At 40.7% G+C, this 14,065-nt stretch overlaps 1 protein-coding gene across 1 annotated transcript; it reads right to left on the bottom strand.

The window, feature by feature from the left end:
• Window positions 1-6,559: 6,559 nt before the first annotated feature.
• On the bottom strand, window positions 6,560-13,109 carry LOC147434125 (large ribosomal subunit protein eL30-like). Its single transcript, XM_086490715.1, has 5 exons — window positions 12,958-13,109; window positions 12,011-12,116; window positions 11,821-11,922; window positions 6,915-6,983; window positions 6,560-6,836 (listed from the first exon to the last, which is right to left on the bottom strand). The coding sequence occupies exons 1-5, from the start codon at window positions 12,976-12,978 to the stop codon at window positions 6,799-6,801; spliced, it is 336 nt and encodes a 111-aa protein (XP_086346841.1). The 5' UTR covers window positions 12,979-13,109; the 3' UTR covers window positions 6,560-6,798.
• Window positions 13,110-14,065: the final 956 nt, after the last annotated feature.

The following is a 14,065-nucleotide window of genomic DNA, read 5'->3' as shown; positions in this document are numbered from 1 at the left end:
GATCCTTCTTGATTCCAGGTATATAAAGTGCATCAACAAGTGTGAAGGAACTGCCATTAGCAGCAGTGAGCACAATCTTTCCAACTCCCTGAACTGGATAAGAGGCGTTGTTGGCACAAGTGACTGAATTCCCATGAGGGACAGACTCGAGAGAGGTAAACAATTCACGATGTGAGGTAATGTGCTTTGTAGCACCACTGTCGAAATACCACATATGTGAATCTACAGCAACTGACAAGCATGCATCATGGACAGTAGGATTGTAAGTGCACTCTGCGCTAAACGCCCATTCTGCATCAAGATCAGCAACACAGTCTCCTTTCACAGAAGACTCAACAATGGCTGCATTTGTAGTGGAACCAACATTTGTAGTGGAACCACCCTCTTTCTTCTTAGCCTCTTTGGCCTTCAACTTAGGACACGACTTGATCAAGTGATCATTGGCTTTACAATAATAGCAACGCATCTTCTTTTTTCCCTTATCACCAGAATTTCCAGACGAAGTGCTGCAAGCAGAAGCATTAGGAACATAAGTTTTGCCACTCGCAGTAGAACCATAAGAAGTGGCTGCATTGCTGTTACCACCCTTTCTTTGAGAAGCAATAAAAGCCTGTTCAAATGCACGCTGCCTAGTCCTGTTTTTTCTGGAAAGTGACTCTTGCAACAGCAATGTGCATAACGCATCAAACTTGACAACTTCAGGATTTCCTTGGGTCATCAGTCTCCAAGTACTAGCAAAAGTCTGGTAGGAATCTGGTAAGGCATCAAGAACAGTCTGCACAAGGGAGCTGTCTGAAATGACTTCACCTGCAGAAATAAGATGCTCATTGATATCCTTGACACTAGCAAGGAAAGTGTCCATATCATCTTCCTCATGCATAATCTTCGACTCCAGCTCTTTACGCAGCAAAGCAATTTTAGTCTCATTGCGGCTTGCATAAAGACCTGCTAAAATATCCCAAGCCTGTTTTGCAGATTTTGCTGAACGGATGTGAGGAACAATGGTGCGCTTCACAGACAACGCAATCAATGCATGAGCCTGCGCATCCTTAACATCCCAACGAGCTTGTTCTGCCGTAGGCAGAACAACTCTAACAGCTACAATCCTTGCAGCAAGACCTGCAACATCCTCAACATTGCCTACATCCTCAGAACCAGGACGTACATCAATGCCCTGCACAATGTTCCAGACACCCTTTGACACAAGAACATGTTGCATCATATAAGCCCACATAGGGTAGTTGTCCCCATCCAACCTGTCCTCGGCAGCAAACATCTTGAACACATCTATGTTGTTGTTGTCAGCCATGGTAAATGTTGCACCTGATGTGAAAACTGCCCGAAAATAGGAGAAACGGATCGGGAACAACCTGTGCTATATAGCACAAACCGTAGAAGACTATAAGGCACCTGTTATGCAGAAAACGACACTGACATAAATTCTACACAAAATGACGAAATAGCCTGTGCAGTACTGCTTGTAGTGGAAACGGAGGCCGAAATGAGCCCAAATCAAAATTTTGAGCAGACCGAGCTCGTCGAGCTCGCCCAAAATATTTGTCGACATGCGAACGCTTGCCACAGCTCACTGAAATCGGAGAAAGTGAGCAGGTGTGTGCTGGAGCAGCTAGCGACTAAGCCCGGGAGGACGTGACCTGCTCTAATACCAATTTGTTGGAATTAGGGTTACAGAGAAACACACACAGCTTGGAGAAGACGAAGGAAGCTCAAGACACACAATAGAGAGTGTGTTACTTAGTGTGCAATGGAAAGATAGATAGCCGTAGAGTGATGGGCGTATATACAATGCACGGGGGAAAAAACCTCCTAAAGAGGGAAAAAATGCCCCGGCGTCCTAGTGTGTTCACACACATCACTACCACATGTATATGATAACACTAAAGAAAAGAAAACACTCAAGGAAAATTAAGCAAAGAAAAACACAAATGTAGTAATATGCACTCGATCTACCATCTCTCTTTATATAAACACAAAAAGTCTTTTGACTTTCCACTTCCATGGGTCTTTTCATTACTTAAACTCACCCTTCACTTATTCCCTTTTGATGTTTTGAAAGGCTTTTTAATTTTTTGAGATTGGGGAGACTTAATCAATAAGTACTTCACATATGTTTGTATAACTAGATTCTGAATGGAGTGCAAGGATGCTAAGGTAGTACATACATTTCCTCATTGCTTTGCACATTATATCATCAATGATTGGGCCCTTATATCCATGGGACTTTGCTCATATCTTTATTAATTTTCTAGAGAGACGGTTTAGTTCTTCTTGATCTATCCTATCAAGCTTGCATTGATCTAGCAATCTTAAAACATGACACAATCTCTCCTACTCACAAATCCACAAACCCTATACTCAATAACTAGGAATTGATTCACCATTTGTAACTTGAGTGCTTTGCTCGTTTATGGATTATACGTTAGAGGAGCTTCTCCTCTCTAGCAAGCCTTGGCCTATTCGTCAAGCTTGTGATAATTTAACAATCCACCAAAATGATCCACACATGGATAACTTCTTCACTACTATACAAATCATACTCTAGGACCCAAATCGACACAAACAATTCATGATGATATTGCTATAAAAAGCCTGATTCACGAATTCACGAATTCTACTCCCAATAATTAGAAATTGGTTCACCGTTTGTAGCTTGAAATCTTTGCCCGTTTATGGATTACTATTAGATGATCTTATCCTCTCTAACGTGCCCTACCTAATTCTTCAAGCTAGTGCTAATTAACAGGCTCTCCAAATGACCCACACATAACTCATTCACTACTATACATCACATTCTAGGACCCAAATCCGTACAAGGAAATTCATGATGAGATTGCTAGGTAGCAAAGCCTTGTAGAAAATATGTCACGCTTGATATCTCTTTTGTCAACATGTATGCCACATGGTCCATTTACAAAAGCGGAAAATGCACTTTGATGAGGTTCCTCTCCAAAATACCATCTCTTGGAGTTCAGTCATTACTACCCAATAACTTGCTTTCCTTTTATTCCTCATGCCATTATTTATCCTTGAACTCTTTGACTTCTTCTTCCTCTACCCTTGGCAATCCAATAAGCTTGCATTGATCTAGCCTTTGATGTACATATTAAGATAATTGTTTGAAATTGATCAATAATATCTTATAATAAGTATAGACATCTAATTTCTCTTGATTATTTTTTCCATACAACAATGCTACAAAATCAAAGCATTTGATATCAAATATAAGCAAGTCTTCTGAGTACTTTGCAAGTCTCTTTTCAAAAACTCGCTTCCAACACTGGAAGCATAAACCTAGTTCCTAACACTAGGAATCCCCCCCTTGAACAGAAAGTTTTCGTGAATATTTAAATACGTGAGAAGATCGCCACTTCCCCCTGCACACTTATCTAACAATTGTGTGGGCAATATATTTGTTCACCTATTGTGTAATGTGTGCATAAATGTGACTAGTCTACAAGAAGTATACGGAAATAAGTATTAGAAATTAACCATTAACACATAGTTTATTATTTGTGTGTGCAAGGAGAGTAATAAACATCCAAACACTGGTAGAACAATTTTCTCTTTGAAGTTTTCTAAGTTAGACTGAGTACCTTGGGTATGTAAGGATCTCTTTTTTTCAAAAAAAATGGTAAACTTTGGAGAACAAGATATCGACAAGGTACACTCCATTAAGATTATTTGGGTATGTAAGGCTCTCTTTTTTCAAAAAAAAATGTAAACTTTGGAGAACAAGATATCAGCAAGGTACACTCTCTCTATATTTATTTATTTATTTATTTATTTATTTATTTATTTATTTATTTATATGTATATTTATATTTATATTTATTCATTCATATATAAAGTTTTTAAGATGGAATGAATTAAGCACTAGGATACATACAACTTTAAGTGAGACACACTTAGAAGAACACAAAAAATCCTTGGTGAGCCTCCATGTTGTTCCATCAAATGGACATGCAAAGCTTTTCACAAACTCTATGGAAGTAATTAAATTATTTTTCCACATGATAGTCCTCTACTTCCAACTCCCCTTCTAGGTATTTGACATGCATATCTTTAACACTAGTCATGTAATTGGACACTAGGACAAGACACTTCGATGTCTTGCTTTCCCACCAAGTTATTGCATTGTTTTGTGAAACTAGAAGTAAATTTACATGTCTAGTTCTTAGTCTAGTTAGGTATGTATTTTGTCTATGTCAAAATACATAAAAGATTTGTGATAATTTTTAAGCTGAAAAACTTTATGAAATTTTGACGTATTTGTCAAGAAAATTATTACTTGATTATAACTTCCGGAAGAAATTGAGTTTTTTAAGTTTGTAAAGTACGTGTAATAGATATTTGTCATACAAAACAAAAAATCAAGCCTCAAGTCGTGGTCCCATTCCATATGCAAGTTATAAATAGTAACTTGTAATTTTTAAAAATGTGAGAAAGATGCACATTTTGAGGCTCTAAAGCTCTTTTCAAGAAAATTATTATGTATTAGTCAAAATGTGTAATCTTCAATCAAAAAAGAACAAAATGCATAACCCCCAAAAACATAAACAATATAGTGTAAAGGAGCCAGTTTAGAGACACTCAAGAAAACAAAGTGTAATTTTGGGTGGGATTTTGCAAATTTGGTCAAATTTGAATTTTGAAATTTGCATGAGATTCCTCATGCAAAGGCGGATTGGGTAATACCAAGATTGATATTTTTTTTATTTAATTTGGGCATTCAATTTGAGAAAGTTTAAACTTTGAGGTCTTTTAGGGGTTAGAAACACCCAAGGCCCAGTAATGGTACAGTCTTCAACAAATCACAAGTTGACACATAAACAAGATTCTTAGCATATTCCAAATTTTTGTCTTTAGATTGGGACGTGCATGATTTTTAAAAGGCACATGTGTTACAACTGGCTCCTTTACCCTATGTCCATTTTGGCCACTTTGTTATGCAAACTTCCCCCCAATAACATAAACACTATATGTCCATTTTGACAACTTTGTTATGCAAACCTCCTTGACAACAAACAATTTCCTCAATTGTCAAGAAATTGAAGTCATACCTGATTATAATTTATTGATAATCGTTCAAAAAATTTAGGCCTAAGCCTATATCTATAACTAATATTTCATGATTTGAAAAAAGACATTTTTATCATGTGCAGTTTTAAAAATACAATGCAATTTACTATCTTTAGCATAAACATCAATCATTCTTATCTTATGCACTCGCTATATAGAATGACCACAAATTACATTTGCAATTTGTAAGTGCAAAGACAATTTTACTTCGCCTATATAAAAAAAATTCTTTCATGGCTTATTGGACCTACACAATTTTGCATTATTTGATATACTTGCATAAGAATTTTCCGACTCAAGAAACTTGTACAAATGAGTAGTACAACTGTAAATAGTTTTCTTTGATTTTCCTAGAACTTGTGCCACGAGTTTTTCTTAACCATGGAATGCAATTTTACAAGAGTACTCATTATAAGTGCGAATCCAGATCATCAAAAATTGTCAGAATATACTTATTCATAATACTATTACTAACGTATCCAAAGTTTTCAAGAGAGTTTCTCGAGAAAATATTATTATTCCGTGTCATGTTATTGCAAACCATACTAAAAGACAATCAAGGGTCTTGTTTTGGTACCAAACTTGGACACAAACACCGGACAGAACACGATACTCCGATGGCCTCAAGTCAAAAACTAATCATGCAATAGATTTTCATCCTAGCCTCTTCTGTTTACCTTACATGATTTGGCTTGCCTGCTCTGTCCAGGCTCAAAGCACTTCTTGGGCACATCTGCTTGAGAAATGGGTTCCAGTCTCCACTTTCTTTTCCAAGGGATTTATGTGTACCACTCTAGATTTATGGATTTCCACATGAGAGATGGCTAGGCCTCTTTAGCTTTTATTAAAAGGGCAAAATATATCAATGAACGGAGGAACTAAATACCCTATTTCTTCATTTTTCTTAGCTACCCTTGATACCGATATGCTCGGTGGCATTTTAGTTATGGCTATACAACTCCACCTGAGGCCTCAAGGATTAGCACTGCAACATACATTGTCTACGACAAAGGACCTAAGACATTGTAGAGAAAGAGCAAGCAAGGCCCAGTCATTTCTATACTATTGAACAATGTGTATTGTACCCTATCAACTGTGCGCATCACAGTCACAACCTACAAGTATACAACCTCAAGAATACAAGATTATGATAGATGAAGCAGACAAACACAAGCCAAGTGCATGGATAGGTCTAGTATCAAATGCACTTCTTTAAAGGACTTCAGAGCCAGTCTTACACCCAACAAAACGCCCCTAATTTGACCTCTGCTTCCAGCCATCAAACACATGCTGCCTCACTCACTTACCTAGATGCACCATTTTGGCCCTCTGCCTGACATAATACTTGTCCTCACCTTAATTTTAGGCACTGTTTGGCGCTCGCTGATCTCAAAAATATGTGAAAAGAATATATGCTCTTGACCAGAAGACACAGGCATTGCCTCTTAGTGAACACGAGTATAAGAATGCATTTCATTTCTTGTACCACATTGGTGATATAACTCCCGACACAAAGCTCAGTCCGCCCCAAAAGTGAAGAGTACTCAATCAAGATCACTGCTTGTTAGAACATTTAAGGTTAGAAAAAGAGCCAAGCCACAGTCTTATCTCGCTGTGCTTCGTGCATTACATAATTGATCACCTAGACCCACACATGATTACTCTTCTGCAAAAATTCTGGAGGGAAAAAATCCAAGCCTACTCTGAAGGCATAGACCTAATGATATCCGAATCACCTGAGAAATCATCGTGAAAGTATTAGAAAAGAGTCATGCAACTAAAGAATACCCAACAATGTGCACATTTGTCATTACCAGGGTCAGTAATACTGAGGCAGCAAACTCTATAGTACTTGCCACAAGCTGTTCCTAGATCCACATTGTCTGCAAAGAAGCAAAAAGTTCAGAACGATTGCTTGCAGACGTTTTCACAATACAATGTTTCACTACCAGAAAGCGGCAATAATATACCCTAAAAAAGAACAGCACTAATTGAGTTCGGATCCAATTAATATTGATGAGAATCTGTCAATTCTCGAGTTTCCAACAATCTCATGCACGGAATCTCCTCTGTGTGCGTGTGTGTGAAGTCACTGTGAACTCTATTCCAAAATACAATGCTCATGGGACCTTTTTACAAAAAGCATAGGGCCTTAAGGGCCAACATTGTATAACAAACCTATGTATGGCAGCCACGCAACAAAAAAAGCCCCCCCACTGTTGCGTTTGCACGCCTTTGAGAGAGAGAGAAGAGAGAGAGAGAGAGCCTCTCTCTCTAAACTAGAGAGACACAGCTCCGTTTAGAAATTCACATTAGGAAAGAAATATGTTGCGGATGGCCACCAAAGGGGAGATCTCGGGCTGATTTGCACAGCCGATGTGAAAATATTCAAAGGCTGAATTCAGGCTGCAAAAATGCAGCAATCTGGCCATCTTTGCAAGGCTGTAAATGCTACAGCGGATGGGGCAAATGATGCTCGTCTCCGAGCAAAGATGAGGCGTCAGATGGAGGAGGGCGATGGCTACCAAAAACACCAGGCACAGGGCTGCAGAGAAGAATGGCAATATGGGACAAAAACGTAAGATCTAGGGATGGGCGACAAATGCAGAAAAATGCCAGAGCTCTAGAGGTATCTGCAGGTTGTGCCTGAATCATGTGTGACTGAGGGCAGAAGAGCTGTAAATATAGGGGTAAAGTCTCCTAGAACTTCGTAGGCCAACTGCCACCCAGGAAGTCAACTACCATCTACAAACCATTTATGCAAGAGGGTTCCAAAACTGGAAAACCTAATCTATTATCTAATAGCCTTGTTCGGGAATGCAAGTCCTCAAACACAGTGCACACTCACAAAATTGCCGACACATAATCCCCTAGGCTCTATGAGATTACTAGACATAGGATTGGCTCTAGACATCAATGTAGCATGTCCATGTGGCTCTGTGGACATTGATGTAGCATGTCCATTTGGCACACAGAGCCACATGCATGTGACTATATAGTCCTTGAGAGCCTTTAGTTGATAAATTCCGTCATTCACCATCAAGATAAGGTTGTAGATCTTCAGCGCAGCCCCCAAAAGCATTTCCACTCCTGGTGGTTAGTGGCTTCAAACTTCTAATCACATGGAGACACCAACAACGCAGGAATCTTCCTGTCAAGTAACTCTTGCGACTCCGTATCATTAGTAAACCTCCTCAATTGCTCCAAAAACTCCTCCAATGCATCATCAATAATGTCATCTCTAAGAGAACTCTCTTTGGTGCCATTCTCAAGCCACTCTGAAGTCAGAAAAGAATCCTAGGTACAAAGGGGGGGCAAGGCTGCAAGCGATCTCCCATGGGCCATCAGAAGGGTCTAGCAAAGTCGACGACGCGGAAGCGTAGAGATCAAGGGGAGAAAGCATGAGAGAGAGAGAGAGAGAGAGAGAGAGAGAGAGAGAGAGAGAGAGAGAAATGAAATGAAATGAAATGAATGAAATGTTATATTAACGTCTTCAAAAGGCCAAAGTGACCTATGAGACCAGAAAGTTACAATGTGGTGGATCTGATACAAAGTCAGAGTAACAAAATGACAAAATAAAAATACTATGCTATGGAATCCTAAATTGCTAGGTGTGAACTAAGCACCTAGCTGGGATAGCTAAATCACAAGAGAGATCACAAGAGATCCAACATCGATCACTGGCGGATCTCATCAATCTCCTCCATGGTCAGTAATCTGACCGGGCGTCGTGCATGTCCGGCCAAAATGATCCGGATCCTCTAATGCAACCTCCGTCGATGCTATGTAGTCCTCCGCAGTCGTGGGCGTCTGGATCTCCTCATCTCGGTTGCTTGATCGATCAGTGTGCCTCTGGTGTAAGGCGACAAACTTTGCTATGGTGGTAGCTCCTCCGGGTGTCTAGAGAGAGAGTCTCTTGAACCAACCAACCTTGGCAATGAATAATTGATGTGAATACAATGGGAGCTGAGGGTTGTTTATATAGCAACCTCAGTAAACTGCCCTACCCAAACTTTGACAAATAAGTAGAATAAATACCTAAAAGCCAAACTAAATAATGGGATCACATTGGGCGGTTCACTTGAGATGCCAAAACTCTTAACACCCTCTCTGTAGCTCATAGTGGACATAAATAGTGAGACCGAGTCAATGAAGAAGCTACCATGGACACCCCAATAGTCTGCAACTACTGGATATGCAAACTACTGGATACACCTGGGATTTGCTAATCCTCAACTTTGTACCTTACAAGAATGCCATCTTGCGTATCGGTTGCCTTTTAGAAAATTGAACTATAGACCACACTACCAAGAATCCCCATTCGTGAACTATGAACACATCACGTCCAAAATACTTATCAGACAATGAACTTGAAACACATCCTGTCCATAATCCGACCAACAACAATGGATTGGTGCACTCATCCATAGTGTTTAAGATACGTCTGATTTCTTCCTTGCTAGATGCATGTGCCTTGAACTCCGGCCCACGGGTTCAAACACCGATAATTTGAACCCCGACACAAGGGTCCAATTTAATTACACAGAGCACTGTTTGCCCCTTTCTGCCACTCACAAGCCTCTCTCTGACTGAAGCTAGTGGTGGCAACTGCCCTTTGACTAGAAATACGGTGTTGTGGCCACTGTGGTCACCACCACGTGTGCCATGCCGATCTCCGCTCTCAAATCTTTATTACCATAATCTCTATCCAGCTTGCCTTTGTCTTTGTCTCTTTGTGAGTTCCTACTTTTGTCTTTGGCTTCCAACTCTCGAGCCAAACAAAGCGTCGTGTCACATGTATAACATTGGTTGTCGGATCTCATGGGTACCAAGGCATCCAACTGAATATTGGTATTGCCGTCCTTGTCAAGCTTGCCTTTGCCTCTGTCCTCTAGTGAACTCGTCCATTTGCTTTTGGCTTCACAATCCCAAGCCAAACAATTATCCAGTTTCCTTGAGAACTTTAGTCGAGCATAGGCCGCTAACCGGATGGTTGATCTACTATCCATAGCCGATAGTTGGTTTTGGTTGATGTTGCTGGCACTCAGGCAAGAGTGGGCCATCTCATGGGTACAAGCCCTCTCAGGGCCTTTGCACACCTTCTAGCTTATTCAAGAGCCTCCCCAAGCCCGCGTCGTTCTAAGTCCCCAAGGGGTGTCAACAGTTCAAACCACTTTTCAAGACAGGCTTCCAAGCTTGCTACCTCTCAAACTTTTCTTAGGCTTTTGCTATCCAATGTACAACCTTGCTGCCCTATGTCGCCCAATGACCTTTGCTCATAGCGTTTAAAAACACTGCGTCATCAAGGGGTTGTGGCCGATAGTCTAGGTTATCATAGTCGTCAAGACTAGTTCAAGGATTGGCGTTTCAAAACATTGCGCGCAGAGGGGGGCCGCCACCTTTTTGTCGGTGCGAGGGGGTAGCCTTGCTATCGCATATCAAAACGTTGCCGAAATGTTGTCCATTGTGGCCTCCCAACCGTGCGTCTCAAAATGCGTATCACCTCCACGACACCAATTGCTTTAGCCCTAGCGTTTTAGAACACGCACTAGGAGGATTGCCCTGCTTCCTTGCAGTCGACAGCGTCCCAAAACGCTGCCAACCGCCACGCCTATTGCAAGAAAGCGTTGCCAGTTGTGCGAGCTTTTCAAAACACTGCCAAAACCTCAAACAAGAAATGTTGCCGACATTTTAAAACGCCACAGTTGAGGTTCTTCTCTGAAATTGCCACGGTCTACAATTGCACCTTCTCCACGGGTTCTCTTCAAGACGCCTTGCTCCACCAAGGTCACGGAGCACGAAGCTCCAATACCATGTCAAAGTCTACGACACGGAAGCATAGAGACCAACGAGAGAGAGAGAGAGAGAGAGAGAGAGAGAGAAGAAGAAGAAGAGAAGGGAGTTCTAACGTCGTAGGAAACTATCCCAAGAGACCTTAAATATCTAGCCGACGAGGAGAGTTGAACTCAAGACCTATTATTCAAGAGGGAAATGGCACAACCAATCTACCACACTTGAGAGAGAGAGAGAGAGAGACTCCTGGACCAACCACCCTTGGCAATGAGTAACAGATGTGAATACAATGGGGGTTGAGGGTTGCTTATATAGCAACCTCAGTAAATAGCCCTACCTAGACTTTGACAAATAAGTGAAATAAATACCTAAAAGCCATACTAAATATGGGATCACATTGAGCAATTCAATTGAGATGCCAAAACTCTTACAGGGTCAACTTGCTCAACAAGAGAAGATACACAGAGCTGAAGGAATCCAAAAAAAGCCCCTTTTGCCGTAACAAGACAACAATTCAACAAAGATGCCGGGCCGGAATCGGGCACGAAGCCCCCTCTTGATTTGAAAACGCACCCGTAAACTAGTCCAACTTCTTGCCGAAAAAGAGCAGTACTCCTCCAGTGTCTACTGATTGAAAAACAGGGGTTCTCAAGGGTTCTTTGCGACTCTCTCTCTCTCTCTCTCTCTCTCTCTCTCTCTCTCTCTCTCTCTATGTGTGTGTGTGTGTGTGTGGTATCTATATCTATAAATGTATATGTAAACATATATGTAAATATATCTATATCTATACATGTGTATGTGTGCACGCCGATGCTTTGCTTATAAGTTGTGCATCCATGTGTGATTGCCAAGATCTGAAATATTCATAGCCACATAATTCCAATTAATGTGCTGAACAACTGATAAGAATAGTTTAGTGAATCTCACTTCCAGAATAATGGTGTACTCCAGTTTTTGAGAGCATAGCATAGTACTCAATTTCAGACTTTCTCAAAGGAGGGCAGTTGTTTGAAATTAAAATAAGTTTGCCTGCAAACATCAACCAATAAAACAAGTTAAAAAGTAAGTCTAAAAGCATGGGAGAGACGTGACCTCACTGATTTACTTTAGACAGTACCCTTTCCACCACGCAAAGACTTCAAGGTAGTCTTGTAACCCAAGGTGTACTTGCCACTCTTCATTACAAGTGCAAGCCTGTTGTTGATGCTCTCTTGGGCCTTTTTCTGCAGACGACATAATACTTTAGCACTAGAGCCCAACACTTGGTGTTGTGACCTTCATGCACACCATTCGTAAAAAGTGCACTGAGAAGACCAACTCCACATGACCACCAAAAGGAGAAAAAAATGAGAGAATTTCTCAACAAATGTTGTTGATCCAATAAGAGAACCCCTTCAAACCAAGTTCGGTAAAGCACAAGAAGCGAGTGCAAAAGCAAAAATCTGTACCATATGCAACAGTACATGAGTGCTTTGAGATTTTAACAACCTTGACACTGTAAGCCAATCATTACAATGCACTGCTAGAGCAGTGCACAATGGAGATTGTAAAAAGGACAAAAAACTGTGGTAGAGCTGCATTTAATCCTTGCACACAGATCTAGACATTTCTGGAGTGGTGTCAGAAATGTCGATGTGTGCTGAGTCATCATGGTGCAGGCTACGTCTACATACACACTAGTTTATAGAGCTCCGGCAAGATCCTAGTAGTGATAACCAAGCACATCGATCCCATTCATTCTGCAGACTTCATACATAAATACATCAGTGAATTTAAATGCCTCTGTCATCGATCCCTGCATTAGGCACTTCCATGGCTCAATCCTATCCATCACCCTCAGGCTGTCTAAAACCTTGAACGCACTAGCAATCATCAGTTAGCAAGCCATAATATCAATCACAGCTACTGGTTTTTCCCGCCATTATCCTCAAACCGAGCAGCGTGTCTAGAGTAAAGCTGTGGCTGTTACGAATAATGCGCACGAACCAGAAAATAAAATCAAGAAACCCCTCTCTGTTAAAAGTTCCGTAAAGAAGCAAGCAGCATTGCTATGGCAGAGCCTACCGTCTTCTTGACGGCCACCATGGCGTCCACGCCGTAGAGATCGCGCAAATGGAGTGAAAGGGGAAATTTCGTCTGCAGCGTCCCGCTATTAATCTTAGGGTTTCTACGTCTTGAGTTCGAAACGCAGGGTTGGCCTACCGCTCAAGCATCTAGCACTGAAGCAAATAAGTACAAAGTGCATTAGAGAATTTGTAAAAAAGAATTGCATGTGTATTTATTTAACATATGTGATGATTGATTACCTCAATTACTATCTAATAAATGGTCCAATTTCACGATTTTCTCTACTCCACAAACAACTTTCTTCTACTCCACAATTGTTTGAGCAGTGAGACCGAGGCACTCCTCTTTGCCGTACGTGTTCTAATAAGTTTTGGAGCGCAATTGGTTACTTGGTTAGTTGTGATTGCTGTCGTCTCAGCGCTTTTTGTGATCTTGTTGGCTTTGGCCATGGTGCCGAAGAGGAACAAACTGGCCAAAGGAGAGACTTTGGGGTCGTTTGCAAGTTCTTGACTGTTGAACTTCTTGTTTAGATTCCTGTTCGTTTTTGTTGTGGTGCCAAAAGAGGCACAACCTAGAAGAAAAATGTGTTCAGGGTTCTGTTCGTTTTCAAGTTTCTGCTAATTTTCAGATCCCTGACAGCATGCAGATAGCAGTTTGGAATCTACAATTTGTTGTTTGCAGTCTGCAGTTTTAGCACGGCAATGTGCAATCTACAGTTTGCATTTTGCAGTTTGCAGTTAAACTGTTTACATATTGCAGATTATAGCATTCCAATTTGCAGAATGCAGTTTCTGGTTTTCAGTTTGCAGAATGCACTTTCAGTCTTTCAGTTCACAGAATGTAGTTCAGGTATTTGAGTTTGCAATGCAGTTTAAGCAGTTTCAGGGTTTAAAGAGGTACAAATTCTCTCTATTCTTTTGATGTGTGATTAAGGGCAAAGAAGAAGAAGACAAAGTGTGCAATATGTCAAAAGTATGAGCACCGCACAAAGGATTGCCCTTACATGTACAAGCTCTGTCAAAAGGAAGATGTATGTGTCAAATATTGTATGCATAAACTGTGCAAGAAGTTGTATCGGATTGTCAGATCTTTTCGAGATGTATCA

This window comes from Adiantum capillus-veneris, chromosome 19 (genome assembly GCF_014529385.1).
Source record: "Adiantum capillus-veneris isolate H3 chromosome 19, ASM1452938v2, whole genome shotgun sequence".
Taxonomy (NCBI): domain Eukaryota; kingdom Viridiplantae; phylum Streptophyta; class Polypodiopsida; order Polypodiales; family Pteridaceae; genus Adiantum; species Adiantum capillus-veneris.
Note: the sequence above shows the minus strand (reverse complement) of the source record. Positions and strands in the feature narration are given on the sequence as shown.